This window comes from Oryctolagus cuniculus, chromosome 8 (genome assembly GCF_964237555.1).
Source record: "Oryctolagus cuniculus chromosome 8, mOryCun1.1, whole genome shotgun sequence".
NCBI lineage: Eukaryota > Metazoa > Chordata > Mammalia > Lagomorpha > Leporidae > Oryctolagus > Oryctolagus cuniculus.
In genome coordinates this window covers 116,560,775-116,586,228 of record NC_091439.1, presented here as the reverse complement: position 1 = coordinate 116,586,228, position 25,454 = coordinate 116,560,775, and the positions used below count along the sequence as shown (strand labels likewise).

General features: G+C 41.9%; 1 protein-coding gene across 3 annotated transcripts in view; it reads right to left on the bottom strand.

Moving 5' to 3' along the window:
• The window catches only part of CSMD1 (CUB and Sushi multiple domains 1), a 2,053,194-nt gene that overhangs the window by 585,288 nt on the left and 1,442,452 nt on the right, over positions 1–25,454 (bottom strand). For all 3 annotated transcript variants that reach the window (XM_070047233.1, XM_070047234.1, XM_070047235.1), the window contains 2 exons: positions 19,839–19,963; positions 7,209–7,330 (listed from right to left, as the gene is read on the bottom strand). In XM_070047233.1, coding sequence (XP_069903334.1) covers positions 7,209–7,330; positions 19,839–19,963 — 247 coding nt within the window. The remainder of the gene's footprint in view (positions 1–7,208; positions 7,331–19,838; positions 19,964–25,454) is intronic.

Sequence of the window (25,454 nt, the reverse complement as noted above, 5' to 3'; positions counted from 1 at the left end):
AAGAATCCCAAAACCCTCAAGTACTAAAGATGGTGCTGTTTGCATAGAACCTACACAATCCTATAAACTTAAAATTATCTCTAGATTAATTTTAATGCCTATTACAATATAAATGCTATAAATATTAGTCATACTCTATTATTTAAAGAACGACTGGAAAAAATGAGCATACACAGGTTTTTTTTCTGTTGTTGTTGTTTGTTAGTTTTCAAATATTTCTGATGGTCAATTGTTTGAATCCACAGATTAGAACCCCTGGACACAGAAGGTCAATGTTAAATATAAGTATATATGTAGGTAGGTAGATATATATTTTAGGTTTATATACAGAAATTTTAAAATATTTATTTATTTGAAAGGCAGAGTTATAGAGAGAGGGAGAGACACAGGGGGATGTGAGAGAGAAAGACACCTTCCAGCCACTTGTTCACTCTCCAGATGGCTGCAATGGCCAGGACCGGGCTAGGATAAAGCCAGGAGCTTTTTCTGGGGCTCCCAAGTGGGTGGGAGGAGTCCAATTCCCAGGCCATCATTTGCGGCTTTCTCAGGCATTATCAGGCAGCTGGATCAGAAGTGGAGCCACTGGGACAGGAATGTATGCATGTTAGATGCCAGCATCACAGGCAGCGACTTAGCCTACTATGCCACACGCCAGCCCCCTATATTGGAAATTCTGAATTTGATCACATATTTCTCATTCCTGCTGATATGCATGAATATGAATATATGCATGTGTATCTATCCAAGCATGTGGGCAGCCACAGGCAGTGGCCTCTTTTGTTTACACTTAAACATATGGATGGAGACTTCCCGGCACAGACAATTAGGCTAAGGAGACTCCAGGAAGAGGCAGGAAGAACCGTATCTCACTGCTAGACTTCCCACAAGAGATGATGTAGATAATCAGCCACACCTGAAACCAGCATTTATTACCTAGGTGTTTTATTATACCCTTGTAATCTATGATTGACAACATTTTGTGATCTGTTAAGCGGAAGAACTTTATCGGGAACTCTTTGTAACCCCAAAAGTCTTTTAGATATGTAAATCCTCTGTGTGCCTTCTTGTGTACAACTGGTCGTGTTTAAATACTACTGGACTTGTTGAATAAAGGAGCCTTGATCAGGATTTGTCTTGGCTCCATTCTTTGCGTCCTTGTCCCTGCATTCCCACTCTCTGCTTCAGGACACCAGGTTCTTTGTGCTGCAGGCCGGCACACATGCATATGCAAATGTAAATGTATGCATACAAGAAGTCAGCAAAAAGCTGATCTCCAGTGGTATATTCTTTATTTTCAATGACAATTCCAGGGATGTGTTTTTCAGAGCCTTTCTTTTACTTCTTATAAACTATATCTTATCAACGTGGTTTTCTTTCTCAATGATCTGATCACAAGATTCCTTATCTGAAAATATTCGGACTGTTAAATGATTTACAAGGAGAAATATGTATATGTGTTTATTACCATATGAAGTGTTGTCACCTGTCTACCAGACTACCAGAGCAGGAGCACTTGCAACCAAGTATCATCTATTTGGAACCTTTTATAATTGCCTGAATAGAGTATGCTATATAGTAGGTCCTTCTAATAGTTGTAGCTGTCTAAAGGCCACATCTCAAGTATTCCCTTGAACTTCACCTTATACATTATTATATGTATTGTACCATATAAAGAAAGACCCTAAGAATCCTAATTAACTATTTTGCATGAGCACTAACTCAATACATAGAACTTGGCTATACAGCAATCAAAGCAGAAGGAAGACCAGAAAACATGAATCATCAAGTGAAAGATAATGTTTCAAAGACAGAAGAGTGTATTAACTAATCTCTCTCTAATTGGCACAGGAAATTTATTTCAGTGCTCTATACTCTTCCTTTTTCATAAAATTCAGCAGTCCAGGTCAAGAATGCAAAGTAACACGCCCAACACTCTCATCCAGAATTTTTCATGAATGTTTCCAGAAAGAGTCACTGCCTGGCAACTTTCCTATAACGGTTTTCTCTTATGCTCCATTTGTAATAGACCTGCATTGCCATACACTTCATTGGGAAGCCAGTTTATTTGGAACGTCTCCCAAGGAATCAAATTAAGCCTAATTATACTTAATGGCAATGGCTGGTGCTTAATTTGGATGGCAATTCTGCTTAATTGAGATGCCTTCAGGTGTCTAAGTGGTGCTCCACCAAGAGCATGTGAGGGTGTGTGTCTGAGAGAGACAGAAAGAGCATATATCCACCTGGAATACCATAGTCCTCCCCTGAACATTCCCACAAAATCAGTGATGAAGGGCAAGGATGTTCTAAAGAAAAATAACAAGATTTCTAAAAGTAAATTTTTAATGATGACATTTTCAGAGTCAACAGTGTATACCCAACCTCCTTACAAAATTTATGTGAATGTACACAAAGATGACAGAGAAAAGTGGAACTTTTCAAGGCAGAAAAATCTATAAAGACAAACTGCATAAATTCACTTTTTGCCATTTTACCATCTGGATAAGTGTAAAACTCAACTTCAAAATGGCAGAGGAGACATCTCATGAGGTTTAACCTACGTTCTCTCCCTGGACACATCCTAAAGACAAGACGGGTTCCTTGAGGACTACCTAAGAGCCTCTTCTCCCTGGATTCCCGGTGTTTCTCACTGGCGCCTCCGGAGGAGCTGGGACAAGGACATGTGATTAACCAGTAACTAAGAGGAGGTCTGCTAGGTGAACTCTCAAAAGTGCTTCCCCCGTCTCTTGGTGATTATGTCTGTAACAATAGCCTGGGAGTGTGCAGCCATGTGGACCTGAAGGGGAGATGGCTCTGGTCTGGACAGAGGGCAGGAGCAATGATGAGCTTGCCTGGACCACTGAGCCTCAGGCCCCAAACCTGGATTCTCCCAGCCTCCACTCTGTGGTTACATGAAATAAATATTATTTTCCCCAGAACTTTCAGCTTTTAGTGGGCTCTTCTGTTAAATACAGCCAAAGGGGTCCCATCAGTACCCTGAAATCCTGTGAAATAATTTCTTCACTATTCTCAGTAGAGTGAGGGCAGAACAGGGAGGCACACACAGAAATAAACGAGAGAGCTAAGGAAGCACTATTGACTCCGTGGGCCTTGTCCTCTCTACCAAGTAAGGAATTTAGACAACGGAACTCTGTGCTTCCTCTGTGTAGAAATCCCAGTGCTTCTTTGTACAGGAAATAAGGAGAAACTCAGATACACAGGCAAGTCTTTCATATGGCACACACAATATTTATAATTATTCATATGTAACTTGGATTTAAATGAATTTTAAACATGCTGCAAAGGCGTTAATTCTAGAAGATTTACCTAGGAGGCACTGCTTTTCAGAATGATCTTGCAAAAAGTGCAGACTTTTAAAACACTAAGTTATTTTTGCCATGGAGTGGAATGCCCATGGTATTCCAAAGATTTAGCATCTTTTTTTTTTAAAAATTATTTATTTATTTGACATGTAGAGTTACAGACAGTGGTAGAGAGACAGAGAGAGAAAGGTCTTTCTTCCGTTGGTTCACTCTCCAAATGGACACAAAGGCTGGAGCTGTGCCGATCCCAGGAGCCAGGTGCTTCTTCCTGGTCTCCCATGCGGGTGCAGGGGCCCAATGACTTGGGCCATCCTCCACTGCTATCCCAGGCCATAGCAGAGAGCTGGACTAGAAGAGGAGCAACCGGGACTAGAACCAGTGCCCATTTGGGATGCCAGTGCCACAGGTAGTGGATTAACCCAGTATGCCTTGGCGCTGGCCCAGAGTTAGCATCTTAAAACACTTCAATTATACTTGTTGCAAGATACTACTACAGTTGAGGCTAAATCCACCCTCTAATGACTCACAGAGAAAATAGTCTTAACATGCTTTCTTAGACTCTAGTTGTCTTTCTGTATTTTGCAGTGCCATATTTCTGGTTTCATCTACTAAAAACACACCACACTCGTGAATTCCAAGTTTCCTTCAACCAGACAAATCTATTCAGATACGAACCCTTCTCTCCCCATTAATAAATGATTCCTGGGGTCCTTCCCATGGTGAGAGGAAGGGAGAAAACAGAATCTGTTGTTCTAAAGTGTCACAGTTTTAGGAATACAGTGAGAACATTACTAGTAACTGTGCAAGGACAGTGGACATACCTGCCCCATGTGTCCCTCCCCTGAGAAGGGAGGGGACCAGAACACGTACTCATAAGGCCTCCATCATCCACCCTCAGAGTCATCATATCCCTCCCTTTCCCATCAATCACAGCCCTATAGGGGTAAGCCCCATGGCCCAGCCACGTGAGATGTTGCATTAGCCAAGAGAGTCAACAGCCCTGCTTTTGTTTCTCCCTCTTCTGTCCCCACAGCCACTGAACAATAAATCCTGCTGAGTTCATACTGGAGCATCTTTGGAATGATTCCCCGTCTGTACATCTACGGCACCTGCTCCATTTCAGACCGCATGATTTCTTCCCCCAGAGCATCACAGTAGTGCAAACCCTGCCTCAACCTCTCCTGAAATCCTATCATCACTGCGTTCTTCCCCACATGGATGGTGGCATCTTTGCCAGTGTTCATGTTTGCCCTATCCTGAGTTACCTCCCAAAGCAGACCCTTGCTGACAGCCCCGTTTCACTTGGATGTGATCCTGAAGGCAGTGGGGGTGGGGGTCTGAGTGGATTTCCCAGTGGACACTTGGATCCTTCCTTCTGAGGACTGCAGAGTGGTGGGGTGTGGGGACCCATGAGCCAGCCATGGGCCCACATGCTAAGGCTTAGCTTGCTGACCGTTTGCAATAGTTACTGCTGTGTGGATGTTTATGGTTTCTGTTGAGCTGCGATATCGGGACCTTTCCATGACCCCAGGGTTGAGTCAAAACAACTATGGCCTTGGGGCTTCCCGTACTTCTGTTCCCACTGACCAAGGCTGAGAAAACGCCAGGTGGAGCAATGATAAGCTTTCTGCTGGCGTCCAAGCTGCCTGCTACGTGACCAGGAGCTTGATTGGATGAAGACACGTGATCATCTTTATGGTTGGACAAGGAGTGCATGGACTGTGCGTGATCAGGCACCCGATTGGAGCGCTGCCACATGGGCTGTAGCATGGACTAAGCTTGCATTACATGCTTCTGCAATGATATACTATATAAGCCATTCGTGAAATAGTAACGGGAGCTTCCCCTTTCTTTCGGAGCTCCCCTTGCTCAAGGGTTTCTCTTTCTATCCTGTTTAAATAAAAGTCTACTGAAGACCGATAAGCTGTGAGCAAAGTCGTTCCTTTGTGGGCAGGGGAGCGACAGTGGAGAGTGCAGCTCAGGACCAAGTAAGGAAAGTGGTGCAGAGCCCACCCTCTGCTGGTGAGCTGGGACTGGGTTGCCTGTCACTGCAGATCTGGGCTGTGTCACAGACTGAGAGCTTCTGCAGGCTCCACAGGTGCTCAGCAGAGGGGCCCTGCAGCAGAAGGTGTGAGCCTCTGCGAGCACAGGAGGCAGTCAAGGGCGTCCTAGGGAGACCGGGTACAGCAGAGAGGAGCTGGGAGCAACCTAGGGAACTGCACACAGCCGCGGAGGAGGCCTGGCTGCTGCTCCCCTGTGTGGCTTTTCTATTTTCATTTAACAGTCGCATTAAATAAAACTCTTCTTTTTGATAGACAAAGTAATGGGATGACTTTGTCAGTAGCCAGCAAACAACAATGTTTATTCTATTTATGTCAGGCTTGTTTGCTATCCAGATTCATGCAACAACAAAGTAGCGGAGCCAGAATATAAGGCAACAAGAACAGGGACTGGAAAATAGTAGATCCTTGGCAAAATCTGCATAAATAAACCACTGAGCAGTTTATATGGAAAAATACACGGCTTGGATTAGTGTAATTGATATCCCAGGGTACAAGCCAGCTCTCATGCATTGAGACACACCGTGGTGTAACTTGGAGCCTTTCATCCTACCAACAGCAGCCCCCAAGTCCTCATGTTTGAGAAGAAAGCCTACCAGAGCCTGGATTTTACTCAGTTCTGCTGATTAAAGCCTCTATTTTCACATAAATGCTAGCTGAGACTTCAGAACTGAAACAAACAAAACTCAGAAGGCATTAGAATGAAAATTTTACTAAATATAAAATCAGAATGTTTCTTCTTTTAGGTGTAGCTCAACAGCTTTAAGAGGATTCTGTATAATCATGAGGAGCATTTTAATAAAATATAGATAAGGAGAGGTGGTAATTTTAAACATGGAACCATTGCTAATAACACAATAATGGGCAAATGGCTTGGATTTAGTAAACTTAATGATATTATAAAGGGATTCTTTTTAACAATGATTATTTTAGTGAAATCCATTCTCAGAACGGGTTTCTGATAGTCTTTTTAATAAAATCAAATAATGTAAGATTTTCCACTTGTTTTTTGTTTATTTGCTTATTCACTAGAAAGCATCTACATGGAACTTAAAGTGAATTAAAAAATTATAACAAATGAAACCTAACTATCAGTAAGCTTTATTGGACCATAATTTAAAATGCAATAACATAATTTAAAACTATGTGTACACAATTTATGGAGAAATAACCTGGCATTTTATCTTCTACTACCTGTTGAGAAAATGTATGTTCTACTTAAAGTATGTAAGGCTAACGGCAGAAGGTGCTGCCACTTGTTGCTTTCAGGAGAACGTAAGGGACCATCAGAGGGAAAACATGAACAGTGACTCAGACAACACTGTTGAGAGAGCTTCATCCAGGTACTGCAGGGACATTCCTAGCATCTGGTGGTAACGTGCAGAAGTACTGAGGGATGAAAGAAAGCTTCTGAAATGGTGGATGAGTCCTGAGGTGAGAAAGGCACAACAAATCTCATTTCTGTCTGAGTCCCACACCATCCTCCAACAAATGAGGGTCCACAGACATAGTGTTTTATCCCAACAGTAAGACAGAAGGAAACATGGCCTTTGCAGCTTGTTTGCTTTCAAGGGTGGGAAATGTCCAGCTCCTGGGCCATAAGATAATTTGGTCTTGGCCCTGTCAAGGCAACTGTAGGTACCTGTAACTCAATAAATCCAAGCAGGCTAAATTTTAGGTCAATAATTTTCTATGACTTGCCAATGATGTTACAAATATCCAAACGGCCCTCGGCAGAAGGAGGTTCCCCACCCCTGGCTGGTTGACTGAGCTGCAGCGTTGTTGAATCGACCATGTGGAGGTGGGAGGTGGGAGGTGGGAGCCTTACCTTGTCAGGATCAGTTGTCGTGATGACCCACACACAATGAGCATTGTCTTCATACTGCACCGGGTAATTAGGGGAGGTGATGACACCACTGGGCCCACGCAAATTTGATCCACACGTTCTGGCTGAAAACACATACAAATAATATTATTTTCTATGACCTTTCATGAGTGTAGTAAAGACATAACCCTGGGGGCTGGGATTGTGGTTTAGCAGGTAGAGCCTCTACCTGAGATGCAGGCGTCCCATATGAGTGCCAGTCTGATTCCCGAGTGCTCCACTTCCGATCTACCGCCCTGTTAATGGCTCGGGAGAGCAATGGAACAAGGCCCAAACACTTGGGCCCTGCATCCACGTGGGATGTCCAGATGAAGCTCCTGGATCCTGGCTTCCGTCTGGCCCAGCTCTGCCTATTGCGGCCATCTTGTGAGTGAACCCGCCGATGGAAGACTTCTCTCTCTCTATCCTCCAAATACATAAATAAATCTCATTAATTTTTTAAAAAGATAATTTTTATATGGAAATTCAAGCTAGCTATTAACTGAGTATGATAAAAAATAGTTCATGAACTCAAGTTGGCAAGTGGATGATGTGTGGCCCTGGCATCCTTGGTTGATATCTGCGATACCACACTGGAACATTTTATTATATTTCTTTTTTTAAAGATTTATTTATTTATTTGAAAGTGAGAGATAGAGGGAGAGACAGAGAAATTTTTCATCCACTGGTTCATTCCCCAAATGGTCATAAGGACTGGGGCTGAGCCAGGAGCTTCATTTGGGGCTCCCATGTGGGTGGCAGGGGCCCAGGGACTTGGGTCATTTTCCTCTGCTTTCCCAGCCACATTAGCAGGGAGCTGGATCTTAAGTGGAGCAGCAGAGACTCAACCCAGAGCCTGTAGTAAATGCCAGTGCTGCAGGCAGTTGGCTTAACCCACTATGCCACAGCACTGGCCCCTATTATATTTCTGAAGCACCATTCTTTCAAAGCATGAGGCAACTGATGACAGCACTGTGGATAATGTTAGTATCAAACTAGTCCACTTCAAATCTGACATTATTAAACAAATCTTCACATGCATTTAATTGTATGGGTCTATTTGTACATTGAGCTGTACTAGGATGCACTAAGTGTCATGGGATGCCCAACACAGTGGCTCTCAGGAGGCCACAGCTCACGATTCCACAATGTCATGCTCCAAGGGGCACTGAATACATGGTTCCAGCGCCTGCACCTTCATCCTCTTAAGTCTAAATAAGGAAAAGACAGTCTCCAATGTCTCCTGCAAGCTTTAGACTAGATCCCACAAACAACTCTATAAAATTCCACACAGTACAAGGCAAACAGGAGTTTAAAATTGCTTTTTTTTTTTTTTGACAGGCAGAGTAGACAGTGAGAGAGAGACAGACAGAGAGAAAGGTCTTCCTTCTGTTGGTTCACCCCTCAAATGGCTGCTACAGCTGGTGCACTGCGCCGATCCAAAGCCAGGAGCCAGGTGCTTCCTCCTGGTCTCCCATGTGGGTGCAGGGCCCAAGCACTTGGGCCATCCTCCACTGCCTTCCCGGGCCACAGCAGAGAGCTGGACTGGAAGAGGAGCAACCGGGACAGAATCTGGCACCCCAACTGGGACTAGAACCTGGGGTGCCAGCGCCGCAGGCAGAAGATTAGCCAAGCGAGCCGTGGCGCCGGCCTTAAAATTTCTTAAAGGCCCCAGGAGGAAGATTAGAAATGGAGAATCTAAAAGGAAAAAGAAAATATTATTTTGTTTTACATCTTAAAATTGAAATGAAAGGCCAAGTAAAGCACAGAAAATGCATAATCCAGAAAATAAGACTTAGTTTTGAATAGAAAATACTTCAATTGTCCTCTTCCTTAAGAAAGGAGATTATTTTTTCCAAATTAATAGATAATCTTTAGAAATCTATTATCCTGGATACTAGTATTAATAATTTAAATGAGGTTTGAGAAAGGAACAGAAGAAACTAATTTAATGAGAATTAATTAATATAAGAGAACCGCTGTTTCATCACCCTAAAACATGGAACCTTAGACGGCGCGGCGGCTCACTAGGCTAATCCTCCGCCTAGCGGCGCCGGCACACCGGGTTCTAGTCCCGGTCGGGGCGCCGGATTCTGTCCCGGTTGCCCCTCTTCCAGGCCAGCTCTCTGCTGTGGCCAGGGAGTGCAGTGGAGGATGGCCCAGGTGTTTGGGCCCTGCACCCCATGGGAGACCAGGAAAAGCACCTGGCTCCTGGCTCCTGCCATCGGATCAGCGCGGTGCGCCGGCCGCAGTGTGCCGGCCGCGGCAGCCATTGGAGGGTGAACCAACGGCAAAGGAAGACCTTTCTCTCTGTCTCTCTCTCTCACTGTCCACTCTGCCTGTCAAAAAATAAAAATAAAAAAAAATAAAAAATAAAAAAAAAAACAACATGGAACCTTACAAACTGATTTAACTGTCATCCAATGACGGATTAATCCTAATGCTAACAATCCCTTTGGGTTCTTCCCTTCAGGTGAGGACCTAACCCTCATTAGTTGTCATTCTGGGAGACCCGTCTACAGAACTGAAGGGACTCAGACTCCTGACCAAGGAATATGTTGTAGGGTGCAGGACTGCATCAGAAGCAAATAGTTTGCTTGCTTTTTTTCTAATTGCCTCCAGGAATATATGCTCCTCTCTTCCAATTGTACTGACACAGCATTACATAAATTATTCCTACTCCTGGCTATACTTCTTTAGTGTGATGGTTAATCCACAGATCTCTCTTTCTCATACAAGTGTAAATTCTCTGACCTTTCCTTATTTATCTGTCTATCCTCACATCACTAATCCCTGACATGTATAAACATGATAAGACTAGACAACTCTTCAGCAGCTTTGTATTTACAACGGAAATTTAAAATTAACCTACTAGACACTGAAAAGCATTTTAAAAATAACTTTGAAAATATTGGTATTATGGCCGGTGCCACGGCTCACTAGGTTAATCCTCTGCCTGTGGCACCGGTACCCCGGGTTCTAGTCCCAGTTGGGGCGCCAGTTTTGTCCCGGTTGCTCCTCTTCCTGTCCAGCTCTCTGCTGTGGTCTGGGAAGGCAGTGGAGGATGGCCCAAGTGCTTGGGCCCTGCACCACATGAGAGACCAGGAAGAGGTGCCTGGCTCCTGGCTTCAGATCGGCGCAGCGCGATGGCCGCTGTGCTGATCTGAAGTGGCCATTTTGTGGGGAGGGAGGTGAACCAATGGAAAAGGAAGACCTTTCCCTCTCTCTCTGTCTACTCTGCCTGCCTGAAAAAAAAAAAAAAAGAAAGAAAGAAAGAAAGAAAGAAAGAAAGAAAGAAAGAAAGATTGATTGATTTATTTCAGAGAGTAGAATAAAAAATCGAGCTCTGGCCATTGTGGCCGTTTGGGGAGTAAACCAGCAGATGGAGGAGCTCCGTGTCCCTCCCTCTCTGTAAACTCTGCCTTTCTTTCTTTTTTTTTTTTAAATATTTATTTATTTGAAAGTCAGGGAGAGAGGAGAGGCAGAGAGAGAGAGAGAGAGAGAGAGAGAGAGAGAGAGAGGTCTTCCATCAGATGGTTCACTCCCCAATTGGCCGCAATGGCCGGAACTGCACCGATCCGAAGCCAGGATCCAAGAGCTTCTTCCAGGTCTCCCATGTGTGTGCAGGGGCCCAGGCACTTGGGCCATCTTCCACTGCTTTCCCAGGCCATAGCAGAGAGCTGGATTGGAAGAGGAGCAGCCGGGACTAGAACTGGTGCCCATACGGGATGCTGGCACTTCGGGCCAGGGTGTCAACCCACTGTGCCACAGCGCCGGCCCCACTCTCTGACTTTCAAAATAATTAAATCTTTAAAAAAGAAATGTCTCTATTTTTGCAATGTATTTTAATAATAAATAATAAATTATTTTTATTCTTTCTTTACCCCCATTTGTATCAAGCCATCAAAATAACCAGTTGAAATATTATATGTAAGAACATTCATAATTTTTGTTTGCTGATTGGTATGATTAGTATGACTGATATATGGCTTTTGACTTAAGTCACACCATGCAGCTATAAGTACATAATTCTATTGCCCTATTTTAGGAAATCACTGAAAATTTCACCTACTGCCTCTGCCTTTTCCCTTCTAAATCATCTTCATCCTCACCAGCTGCTTCTTTACCATCTGACCACTCCAGTAATTATGAGTAACTAGTTACAACTTTCTTGGGCCAAGGTTTCCCTAACAATAACGTGCAGCTCTCATTTTTCCCAGCAGGAACTTCACTAAATGTAATCAAGCATATGGCTTCAGTTAACATAACTTCTATCATTTAAATGTCGACATGCTGAAGGCCAGAATGTCCATTGCCTTCCAGACCTCCTGCAGCACACAATATTACCTACTGTGCACACCCTTTGGTTGCATGGCAGAAAGGGTTTCAGTAATTTCTATGAATTTTATAGTGGATCCAACCCACAAATTTCTGCTGTAACACAGTCTCCCTTTCTCTTTCCCTATCAGTTTCAAGAAGCTGAAGATTAGGTTTTTCAGGCCTATTATATGTTTAAAAAGCCAATCATTGGGAAGAAGAAGAGTTAAAATAGAGCATCCTGGGAGAGAAGAGATGAAACAGGACGGACTGAGAGTCCCTCTGAATAGAAGTGGATGAATCAGAGTCAGTAGGTCCAAGAGCTCTGGGAATGATCAGTAGGCCATGCTTGCTGCCTTCCCTAAGATTCTGGTTGGTTGGAACAACAGTGATGGAAAAGTCAGCCTGCAAGATGGGAAGAGTGAGTGGGTGGCAAGGCACATTCATTGATATCAGTTTCTTTACATCTATGGTACTTTGCCAGGTGTTTCTGTGTTGATCTGAATTGGAGTGACACTGATTTCCAGAAATTCATAAAACAGTGCTCTAAAGTTAGAAATCAGGAGCTTGTCACACTGGCTGTCTTTTTCCACTCATGGACTCTGCTGTATTGTCACTCCATGCTTACAATGGATTGTATAGCTCCCTGGACAGGTGGGAAGCTTAGCGAAACCTGTTCTGATCAAGATTGGACAATTTCACAGTGGCCTTGGAGACTTGCTCATTTTATGTGTTTCTGTACTAAGCAGATGTTCAAGTAGTCAACAAAATATTTAGTGACATAATTAGGTAATCACAAAATTGTAGTGTCAAGCACTGTACTGTAAATTCTATACATTTATTCCTATATGGGATTGTATATATAGAAGTTTATACATCTTATAGTTCAATGTCGCTTTCCACTTTTATGCAGGCCTTGCTCTTAGTCAACATTTTCTTTGAAATGTGGCTCTAATGAGGAGTAATGACCACTTAATGCTTAATAAATGTCCTTGGATAGTAACTATGACCTAATGTGCAACTGATGTCATTCATTTGACAGTTTTCTAAGCTTGTAAACTCAAATTTCAATTACATCGTCTATGTTTTCCAGATAAAATGAGAATTCATAATAATAATACATCAAGATGGAAAGTAGATAGGGAGAAAAAGATAACCTATTTTGAATGCCAATGTATATCACGTATCTATTTAATCAATGAGTATTTAAGTGTAAACTACATTTATTTCACATAATTTGTCTCATTTAATACAAAGTGATAACGTCCTTATTTATTTAAATTCAGTTCCAGGAAATCAATTCTGTTCTGTAGTAACTACTCAATCAAATAATAGAAAGAAGGAATGTTTGAATCAGGTAAGTATAAATTTTTAGGAAGCCAGGACTCACAAATTGGAGACTTCCTCTTCAAATAATAGTTCTGTATACTAGTCTATTTCTTGTATGTTTTTAGATGAAATCACTTTTGCCAACCACAACTTCATGTTTCTATCCAGATTGGCCAGCACAGTGGTGATGTGGGTCACAGAGATTAACAGCCTGCTTCTCTTTATCAGACCTGAGTTCCTGGCCTGGCTTTCATAGTTACTGGTTGTCTCATCCTACACAGTTGAATTTTTAGCCATTCAGTCTATTCAATTACTGGAATCATCATCACTCCATCTATGATTGCTATGAGGGATGAACAAAAGTGGGCAAGCAAAACATTTCACACATGGTTTAGTGCAACATGGAAGACACTCCCTATGGCTGCATTGAATAATTCAATGTGTTGGGCATTAAGGACACAGCAGAAAGGGAATCAAAACTAAATTCTTTGCCTTCATGAAAAAATTAACAACAAAAACTACAAACATACAACATCGGCAGAAAATCAGAGCTTTGAAGAAAGAGAAGGCTCTTAGGGTGTTGCATGCAGGTTTGCAGTGGGACAACACTGGGCGGATAACCACATGGATTTCTAGAGAAAAAATCTTCCTCTGTAGAAGGAAGGCAAATACGAGGACCCACACACAGACACTACCTCGCTACCTGGGCTCCGAGAATATCAGCACCAGCTTATCATTGGCTTTCAGGCTATTTTTGTGAACACAAAATAATAGTATCAGTACACAAAAATGCATTATTTTCTATGACTTAGTAAAAGATAAGGAGAATGACACATTTTCTCCCACCTGATCTTCAAATAACAAGCATAAAGCTTAGGCGTCTGGATGCAGCAACAGAAATTTCTCTAAATTCACAAGAATTAAAGTTAATTATATGTTTGTTTCTTTAAATCTCTGAAATGACAACTACCTAACCAAATGTCAATACATAAAATATTATTGTAAATTTAACTCTGGATCTATAATCTTGCAGAAGAACAAGTCAACTTCGAGGTGTAAATGGTATTTTCATAACTATCTCAAAGGTAGTTTCTGCACAGACAGAAAACATGGATAGTAAAGAAAAAAAGATGTAAAAGTTCTTGGTAAATGACAAGTTAATAAGTTAAGGATAATTCTTAGCTAAGCTACACTGCATTCCCCAGGTAATGATAACTTCATCCCATGACCCTTGCTGGCTCCAATTAGCTTTTGTGCAACCATGGTTACAATTGCAAATACTATTTCACCTTTCTTTTGTGCCCTTTCAACTCGGAGAGCAATGGAAAATACTCAGTCCACAGGCCAAAGTACACACAGCTTTAAACAAAGGTCTCTGCTTCCATCTTTTGTAAATATGGAGAGAATGAAATGGTACCCAGAACATTAGACTGGAGAAATCCATGATACCCTGTTCTCTTCCTCTTTTCTCTCCTCCTACCCCCATTTTACTTATTTAAAAATCTACTGGCAGCTAAACATACTTACACAGTTTTTAAACAGCTCATAATGTTTTACCGTACAAAAATATCATAATAGTTGTTTTCATATCCCTAAATGAAGTAAGCATAATTTCAAACAAAATCACTTGTATAATTACCAAGCTACAACAACCATTCATCTGTTTGGTAGCAGGAAGAAAAGGTAATGCTCCCCTAGTTCTCAAAGCTAATTTGCTAATGTAAGCACCGACACCCACTCCGGTTTCCAGATGGAAGGGCCACTCTGACTCACAGCAATTTATCAACTGCTTCTATCATGTAGTCCTTCCCTGGAGAAGTCCTGGTAGTCACTGAAGAGTTAGAGACCCTTCATAACCATGGAAACCTGGAGAATCAATCTTTCTTCAATTCACCATTCCAAGATACTTTTACCCTCCTAGTGTGACAATGTATACAGCAGGGGCATTTTATTATAATTGATAAATTATAATTTCATTACAATTAACAAATGGTTGTGCAATATGAGAACTCCTTTAAAGGCTAGGAGTGAGTCAGGAAAATCCCAACCACAGCGTGCCTTTTTCACAGACCATTTATTATGGTAACAGCATAGCGTGAAAATGCACTTGCATTGTGGAACATACACATAATATCTCCAGGACCTTCTGAGTGACATCTGAAACACTGCGAAGTTCTGTAGTATCCATCTTCTCAGACATTTTAGTTATCTAAATTTATCTTTCTATAGTTACAATGGAGTCCTGTTTAAAAATATTTTCTTTTTTTCAGCTCCTCTCTAATTATAATCAAGGGGAGACATTACAGTAGGGAAAGATAATTGACTCAGGGTTACTAAAATTTGCCAACCTGAAAATTGTAAGGATTTTAATGGAAGAGAACATCTTCCGTGAGGAATGCCAGCCAAAAACCAAGTCCTGATTCACTGAGCTCATTTCTCCTCTTCACACCTGCAAGGGTGGTGACTGCTCCACAGCTGGGAAGGATGTGGGGCCCTAGGCTGAGCTAATGCTCTATAGGGTTTTGCCATCCAGTGTTGGCAGCCACCAGCTGCACATGGCTACTAAGTAGGAATGTGGCTTAACTGAAATGAGACAAGTTATAATTACAAAATGCTCACTGGGTTTCCATGACATGGTATTTTAACTAAAAAAAGGAAAGAATGCAAAACACCTAATTATAATATGTATAGTGAACATATGTTAAGATGATAATATTTTAGGAATTTGGGTTAAGTACATTTTATTATTAAAATAAAATTTACCTGTTTCTTTTTAGATTTTTAAATCTGGTTACCTAATATATTAAAGATATACAGACAGCTGACATTGAATTTCCAGTGGACAGTGCTGTCTAGAGCTTCCCCAGCATAGCCATCCCTGGGTGTGCTCCACCTAGAGAAATACTGATGTGCCAGGGCCGCATACCTGTGTGAGCATGAGGCGGCACCTGCAGCACATGCCTTATTTAGAATCCTGGTTGGTTTTCCTGACTTCCTAGAGCTAGGGCATAAAAGGCCCCTATCCAGGGGACTTTCACTTTTCACTCCCACCAAAGGTGTTGGTTTGAGATGGCTTTTTGGGGGGTCCAGTTGGCATGGACAAACCATGTTCCTCAGAATTCCTTTTCTGTATGGTTCTGGGTACAAATGGGCTGCAAGAACAATTCTGTCTTAAGAGTTGGAAAGAGGAAGGATAGATTCCCTCTGCCAGTTGCTCAAACACTAATTTAGGTTCTCCTGGGAAGGACTCTTGCATGATAGAACCCAAGTCCTTTATCAGTTCACTCTAAGTTAAGGAGATTATCCTGTGTGCCCCTTCCTTCATCAAGAGGTTTCAAAGAGGGCTTAGATCTTCCTCTGAGAGACTCGTGCCTGTGAACAGCAGCTGTGACCCACTCCCAGGAGTCTCATCTGCTCACTACCACCCCTACCCGACCACCTGTCCTTCTGAAGTAAGGCTACCATGGCCAGCACACCAATTCTGTGAGCTAAACCACACATCTCTTTCTACCCCACTGGGTTTGCACCTGTGCATGGAGACCGACTTCTCTACATGTGTGCTTGGTTGCTGAAGTAGCTTTGGAACTGAGTAGGGTGGGGTTTGGGAGATCTGGGAAGAGCATGTTAGACAGTAATAGAAAATTATAGTGGAACTATACTGCTGGCATGGACTCAGAGGATGTGGGGATGTGTTCCTGGAAGCTGAAACAGGGGGCAAAGCCTGAAGAAACAATAGGTCTGTTGTCAGTTGAGAAGCAAGATTTTTTTTTCTAAAGATTTATTGGAAATGCAGAGATACAGAGAGAAGAGAGGGAGGGAGGGAGGGAGGGAAGGAGGGAGAGGGGGAGGGAGAGGGAGGGGGAGAGCGGGAGGGAGAGAGGGGAGTCAGACTTCTATCTGCTGGTTCACTCCCCAAATGCTACAACCACAATGGTTGGGGCTGGGCCAGGCTAAAGCCAGGACAGGAGTCTCTTCCAGGTCTCCCATGAGGGTGCAGGGGTCCAAGTACTTTGAACATCTTCCTCGTTTTCCCAGGCACATTAGCAGGGAACTGGATCTGAAGGAACAGCCAGGACGCAAACCCACGCCCATATGAGATGCCAGCACGGCAGATGGAGACTTAGCCTTCTATGTCACAGGCCAGCCCCAAGAAGCAAGATTTTTGAGTGACAAGAGACATCCAAGCCATGGTTTGAGGATGCCACTTGATTTCTTCTTGTCACTTAAAATCCGATGTGTGAGAGAGATACATTGAAGAACAGACTGTTAAACATAAAGTGTCCAGAACCAGATGACCTTGGAATTTCTCATCTTTTCCAGTGGCAAAACATGTTTAACACTGGAACTGGCTGGCGAAAGTATTACATGGAGATCAGGCAGAGCGTGCAGCCTTTCCCTGAGGTTGCCCAAAGGTCACAAGGTCCAGACGTTCAGTCATAGCCGTCCTTTCTAGAAACTGGGGATTTGCCTCACAGACGTCTCAACAGCGCAGAGGTCTCTGAAAACCTGAAGGCACCTCTGCAGGATCCTGAGCCAGGGAGAGATGCTCTCGGAGACACTATGGGCGGTCTTCCCTCTTGAGTGAGTGCCTGTAAGCCACTCTATGATCGTGCTTCCCCGAGAATCATTTCCTGCTCCTGCAGTCATCATTCCAGAAAGTGAAGAACAATGAGTGTAACAAGAATCAAAGGACTACTCCCTGATAACCAGGGTGCTTCTATTTTAAACAAAGCAAATGTGCCACCAGACACAAGAGGAAAAGCAGTGAATGAAGCTGACAACTCCTGCTTTTAGATGTGAGAGACAGAGAGGTGACTTTCCCTGAAAACCAGACCAAGCAAACCAGTCAACAAAGACCTGGGCGGAGGCATTGTCTTCTCAACTGTGATCAACTGACACATGAGGCTCTGTGGGAACAGAGAGTCTCAAAGACTCCTTTCTTATTCCCTATGAGGAGAGCTGAGAAACTTCTCTGCCTGGAACCTGCATGGTGACTCTTCAGCTATGCCAAGGTGCCACAGAGGGGTTGAGGCCAGGTTAGGTCATAAGGTAGAGACAGGGCCCTGAGAAAGTATTCTGAATTCAAGCTGAGATTCAGAGCACAGGAAGAAAATGTTACAAATTAGTAAATAAAAATCAATAGTACACAGTGAGCCCTCTGTAAATAGATTTAAAATCTTTAGGTAAAACTAGCAGCTGATGAAAAAATGTATTCTCACCATTTTTGAAATTGTTGTTTTCTAAAGAACTTTCCTAAATATAGCATCTACTTACAAACATTTACATTGTATTAAATAAGTAATCCAGAGATGACTTAAATTACATGGGATGTTATGAGCATGTTACATGCAAATACTACATAATTTTATGTAAGAAGCTTGTATAGCTGTGGATTTTGTCACCACGGACCTGGAACTAATCTGCCATGGACACCAAGAGGTGACTGCACAAATATGTACTCTATGTTACTCTAGAATATTAATTTTAAATTAATATTTGAATGATGCAAGTGTTTCATTTGTCTGATTAAGTTTTTTTTTAAAATAAGGAAGTCTATTTCTGTTATACAAGAAGAAGAATGCTATTAAATGGGGAAAGAATTGTCTTCTCTTAGTAGAAAATTAATAACCGTGACTTAGCCCTCATGTGTAACTGGTAGCCCTGGACATCACCATCCCTTGGTGGAAAGAAGAATACTGGTACAGATCCTTTGACAGCCTGACTGTAGTTGTTGAAAACACACAATCGAATGAATAGCACGAAGAGTAGAAGGGCATAGCCATATGTGTTTACTTGGCCAGAGACTGATGCTAGTCTGTAAAGGGTCTTCCTCTGCAGGAACAGCCATCTGCCTGTCAGCCCTCACCAGCAGATACCAGAAAGCTGTGTCCTGTGCGCACCACCAAGCCTGAGTGGTTGCAGGAAGGAGACGCATGATTTCACAGCTGCTGTATAGTTTTGTTGGCTTACATGAAGTAAGAGATAAAAGCAGGTTTAGCATCTATTTCACTTCAAGATGTAACTTATCCTGTACATCGTGTATCACACCTCTTTATAACCAGACATTTACAAAATAATAAAAAATCAGACCCATTACCCTGAAAAGGCTACACAAATGGATACGATACTAAGATACTCTCTTCTTTAAAGCCAAACTCTGCTCTCCATTGCTCCATCAGCTTAGCACTCTTTCCGTCTTCAAAGCAGACAATCTGTGCAAGTTATTTAAGGACAAAATTTATTTTAGTTCTATTAATTTCCCTCTTAAAATAAAGAAAATAGTTTCCTGCAGGTCTCACTACAGTTTCCATAATTCTGATAGGACTGTTCATGCCTGAAATCCAAGTGAAAAAACTACGTTGACCTCTGTTAACTTCATGTGTGTTCTTTGAAAAGAATGATCATGATGATGGTGATGATGATGATGATGATGATGAATATTTTGCTTTGCCAGTTATTGTCAGAGATTAGTTTCAGATATTTTATTAATAAAAGCATGACTGGACATCAAGTTAACAAAGTCCCTTTATTGCTCATATATTTAAAACCCAGGAATTCAACCTCATTGCATTTGAAAGGTGAAAGTCCTGGAAGCTCCCATAAAACTTCCTGAAGGAGCTGGTTATGTAACACACCCATACATATGCATGCTGTGTGTATATATAGATACTCAGTTATACTGAGCAAGTACGTACGAGCTTGAATTATTGGATTTCCTCATCTCTACCCAAAATGTAAAAAATCCAAATGTCTTTGGAATCGATTGCCTTCTAACAAATGACAAGGAGGCATTTCTTTTTAACTCGCATTATCAAGAAAACATACATGTTCTGTCAAGTTCTGCTCTGTCTGTAGATGATATTTTACATTTAAGCAGGTCACTGGTTTTCAGAAAAACATGTCAAGACTAAGGAAAGTGGACCAGGCAGCATCCCGGGGGGGACTTACCTCTGCAGATCGGCCTGTGGTCACTCCAGGCAGCCAGCGTCTCTGTGACTCTCTGGCATGTGATACTCTTAGAACCCTGGAGCACATAATTGTCCTCACAGGAGAACTGCACACTTGCACCAACCCTGAAAAGGTAGGAAACAAGAAACAACCCAATTAGCAGATCAACAGAGAGGCTGCTATGCTGTTAGAAAGTCAGAATACTAAGAAACGTTAAGCTATTAGAGATGATCTACACAGACAATGCTGCGATTCAGCGGAGTTCAAAGGCAAAATACCAGGACAGCAATGAATTCCGTTCCACCACATCCATAGCTGAACACAGATTTGAACTTCAACATGTTACCTCCCAATAGAGAAAACAGTAAAGTTAATCTCAACAACTGTTGCTGCTTATATGAGAGCACCTCTATGAAGGAATTTTGTTTTGAAGAACAAAACCCAGTTGAATGTCATCCCGTGTAAGGAAATATCTAACAAAACAAGGGCTGAAAAAGTCCTAGTTAGGAAATGTCTCAGTGAAGGATTTATGTTACTATCAAAAACATTAATTATATTTTAAAAAGCCAGTGATTTTATTTCAGAAATATGTCTTACAGGAAAGGAATCATTTACTTTAGGAAATAGAATTCATCCAACCTAGAATTACATGAAAAACGGCTCTGGCTCCAGGGCAGAATCTGCAAACACAAAGCTTTAAGGTCATAAACACTAACAAAACATTGTCACAGGGTAACAGAGAGGTGCATAAGGAGGTGTGAGAAGCAGGCATCCAGCTTGAACACACCCAATTACCTCTTCTGGGCTTCACATCTAGCACTGAGTTAAGATTCGTTTTATTTACTATCTGACAAGAACATTGTTGAAAGAAGGAATTCTATTCTTTTTCCTTTCTGACAAACTTTTGGTTTGATGTTGAGAAAATGGGAATGAAAAAGTGTTGTCTGGGGAAAGGATGCCTAAGTCTCCCTCCATTAGATGGATAGAGTTAATAAGGGGTAAATGATGGGGGGGGTTAATGAGGTTTTGCTTTCCTGCTTATCGAAAAAGTCCTCATCCATAGTGTCCAACTGAATAGTATTGAGGTCACATTGCACTATCACTCCACACATCTTCCACCAAGCATGCTCCCTGAAGATAGCTACAGACTTGCAAAAATCATCAAATCAGAATCAAAATGGGTGGGAAAATTCTGGGTTAAACAAATTTAAATACCTCTCTTTTCTAAGGGGTCCTCTCAGTTTAATAACATCTTATATGAAAACACTTAGTTTGCCTAGTTAAGAGAATGTAAAGTAGACTATACTACTTTTGAAAGTAGAAGTATAAAAACCAAAACACAAGTATAATTTTCGTGTGCACTGTGGGTCTTCGCCATCACTCAAGACAGCTAAATTCTGTAGACATATTCTTTTACTGCTGCTCATTGATCTTTGTGTGAACTTCTGAGCTACAATGAATGATGAAATAAGTTAGCTGGCGCTGCGGCTCACTAGGCTAATCCTCCACCTTGTGGCGCCGGCACACTGGGTTCTAGTCCCGGTCAGGGCGCCGGATTCTGTCCTGGTTGCCCCTCTTCCAGGCCAGCTCTCTGCTGTGGCCTGGGAGTGCAGTGGAGGATGGCCCAAGTACTTGGGCCCTGCACCCACATGGGAGACCAGGATAAGTACCTGGCTCCTGCCATCAGATCAGCACGGTGCGCCGGCCACAGCGCACTAGCCGCGGTGGCCATTGGAGGGTGAACCAATGGCAAAGGAAGACCTTTCTCTCTGTCTCTCTCTCACTGTCCACTCTGCCTGTCAAAAAAAAAAAAAAGTCTAAGAATTTTGTTTTGGAAACAACTATTATATCTCAGTGTCCTTTACTGCTTGCCTTAATTGCTAACAATTTCTATTTCTAACTTTCAGTTTCCATGTTTTTCGTCCATCTTTCAAATAATTTTTGCTGAACATTTCCTATGTGTCATATTCTGGGTACTAAAAATGCACAAGTGAATAGGAATAAGGAAGTCTGAATCTCATCAGGATAGCATAATAGGTAAAGAAGGAAAAAATAGTAAACTCATCAAACATGAAGCATGAAGTGCAGTGTTGAGAACTGGAATTGAAGAGTATGCTCATACTTTCTATGATCCAGGGGCGGTCAGCAGAAAGGCAGGCACGTGGAGCTGTTGTTTCCACTTGGTGATTGCTAATTTCACCTCTAGCAGCACAGCCCTCTACTCCCACAACACTGTTATCTTTTACACACATGCTTTCCCACACATCCAGTGAATATTCCTCTAGGTATTCTTAGTGAATTATACTTTGTTTTGAGAGAGATAATAAAGAACTGAAAACTCTAAAAGCATAAGCAACACAAGCAAAAATAGACAAGTTGCATCACACCCAAAATCATACGTACAGTAAAGGAAACTGAACAGCATGAAGAGACAGCCTACAGAATGGGAAAAATATTTGCACAACATACATCTTATAATGGGTCAATTTCCAAAATATAGAATGAAATCACACAACTCAATAGCAGGAAAACAAGAAAAAACCCATTCAAAAAATGGACAAATGACCTACTTGGGCATTTATCAAGAGAAATGCAAATGGCCAAGAGGAATATGAAAAGGCCCTCAGCCTCACTAATCATTATGAAAATGCAAATCAGTACCAAAATGAGATACCACTTTACACCTGTGGAGATGGCAATTCTCACAAAGAGATAATGAGTATTGACCAACAGGGAACCTGTATGCATTGTTGGTAAGACTGTAAATCAGTACAGCCGCTATGGAAAACAGTAAGGGGTTCCTCAAAACAATTAAAAATAGAGCTACTACAGTCATGAGCTCCAGGGAGTCCACTTCTGGGTAACTATCCAAGGGAAACGAAGTCAGTATGTCAAAGCAATAAAGGTGTTCCTGCATTCTGTGCAGCACGGTTTGCATGGCAGCCATGGCAGGAAATCAGCCTATGTGTCTAGCAGTGCATGACTGGATGAGGGAAATGTGGTACCATGAACAAAGGATACCACCCAGCCTTGGAAAAGGACATGGATCAACACTGAGGGCACTTTAAATGGCATGAAACAGACTCATAAGGGCGACTGCTGCACGATCTCACTTGTTGTGGAATCCTGGAATCAGAAGTCACAGAAGCAGAGCAGAGTGGTGGTTACCAGGGGCTCGTGAGAGGATGGTTGGAGCAGTGTTGGTTGAAAGGCACAACTTTTCAATCAGAAGCAGTAAGTTCAGAGGATCTATTGTACAGCTTGATGATAAACAAAATGTACATTAAGAAAACTGCTGACACAGGTTTTAAATTTTCTCACCACCAAAAATCATAACTAATGAAGTAAAAATATTATAATTAGTTTTAAATCATTCCACAATGTATAAATATTACAAAATATCATGGTATATGATGTCAACCTATACAATTTTATTTGTCAATTAGAAAGAAAGAAACTTAATATCACCACACTTTGACCAATTGAAATCATTTCTGGCATTGTGTACTTACCATTCAAAATACTAGAGAACTGTAGCCAGTGACCTTTGACTAAATCATTTTGGAAATATTTCAAATAATAGACTACTGCTATCTAAAAGGTGATTGAACAGCCATGTAGTGATATAATAAAGAAAAAGTGATATGAAGTTACATGTACTTCATATGACAATGACCTACATCTATACCTATATTTCAGGAAAATACACATAAAATCGCTTTTTGAGTAGTAATATTACATGTACACTTCTGCCAAATTTCAATATTTGTATTGTTTCTGGTAGCATTACTTAGATTAAAAAATAAATTGTTACTGCTAGGTTATCCCTTCATTCTTGCTCATTCCTCATGGAGGGAGTCAGAGCACTGATTGGACACCCACCAACGTTCTGGCTCTTTCAGCTTTCCACCAAGCGAAGGGCAGAGAAGTCCATGCCAGACAGGGTGGAGGGCTCCACCTAACACCGTACTGCCAGCACCTGCAGCACAAGCCACGCTGGAGACATTCATCTCAGGACATGCAAAGTGTGGTCCAGAGCTCATTCCTGCACCACTGGCATGCATCCTTTCCACAAATGATCAGAAAAAAAACATTGACACTTCTCTAGATTTAAATCTTGAAAACCAGTAATAAGGGCAACCTCTTCATTTTACCGCAGGTCTGGCAGTGGAGCCAAGCCCCTAGTGGAGAGCTCGCTCCAACAGTTAGGCTGAGGAGTCTTTGCTGTGACGAATCAAGCGGGGCTGAAGCCGGGAGCCCAGGCTCCAACTCAGGCAGTCAGTGCTCTGCTTTGATGTTAGCCAGCTCAGGAATCAGCTCAACTCAAAACCCATGGCACTTCACCCTCAGATACATAGCAAACTAAGTTCTAATTGATTTATGAATAGTATATTTAAACAAATATGTATTAGATATAATATTATTTAATTTGGCTTTCTAGAAAATACTGTTATAAGAAAGTTCCGGTAAAAGTAATTATTAGTACATTTCCACTGGCAATTACATTTAGAATCTCTTAGATTAATACTGTTGTTCATTTTAGCTGTATATCAGTAGTTATAGATAATGGGTTTATATATGATCAAGAATATTGTGTATTGATAATAAATACCCAACGGAGAAATTTAAGTGAAACTGCTAAAGCAGCTTAATTCCATCTTTTAAACAGAATACAATAAGGGAAACATTTCCCACTTCAGCCTTAGCACTTCTGAAAACCTCCTCACTTCTGATTTCCAAAGACTTCTGCCTCATCACCATCTTCTTAACTACAGGCCCACTGTTTGAGGGGTCTTTGGAGGTGAAGGGACTGTTTCTAAAGACGGCTTATTTCTGAAGTGAACTATTTCTGAATATGGATTTTCTTAGAAGATGGCTATTTCTGGATTTAACACTGATGCAATATTTCTGGGGAAAAATCTGAACTGAATGAAAGATGAAGCTGAAGTTCGAAATAGGAGGTACACGGATTCGTCTGTGCTGCCACTTTCCATTCTTCACCAAGGATTACGGTAAACCACCGGCTCTCTCAGCCCTCACTGGCCAGCACCTACTGAACCTGATGCAATAAATGATTTTCCCCACTTAGTGGTTCTAAATGGATGGATGGATGAACACACAGGCTGAGATGATAAATAATTAGATAGGAAAGATAATATCGGGTCCTGTGCTACGGCACCATAGGCTAAGCCTTCTCCTGAGAAGTTGGCATCCCTTATGGCTGCCCGAGTCCCAGCTGCTCCACATCTGATCCAGCTCTCTGCTATGGCCTGGGAAAGCAGCAGGAGATGGCCTGGGCCCCTGCACCTGCCTGGGAGACTTCAAAGAAGCTCCTGGCTCCTGGCTTTGGTTCGGCCCAGCTCCAGCCATTGTGGCCATTTGGGGAGTGAACCAGTGGATGGAAAACCTTTCTCTCTGCCTCTGCCTCTCTCTGTCTGTAACTCTACCTCTCAAATAAATAGAGAACATCTTTTTAAAAATGATAGATATCTGTTTCTATAGAAACATTCAGTTAATACAACAAATTAAGATGCTCACAAATAAAAATAAATAGAGGGGGTGGGGCCAGCACCTTGGTGCACTAGGTTAATCTTCTGCCTGAGGTGCCTGCATCCC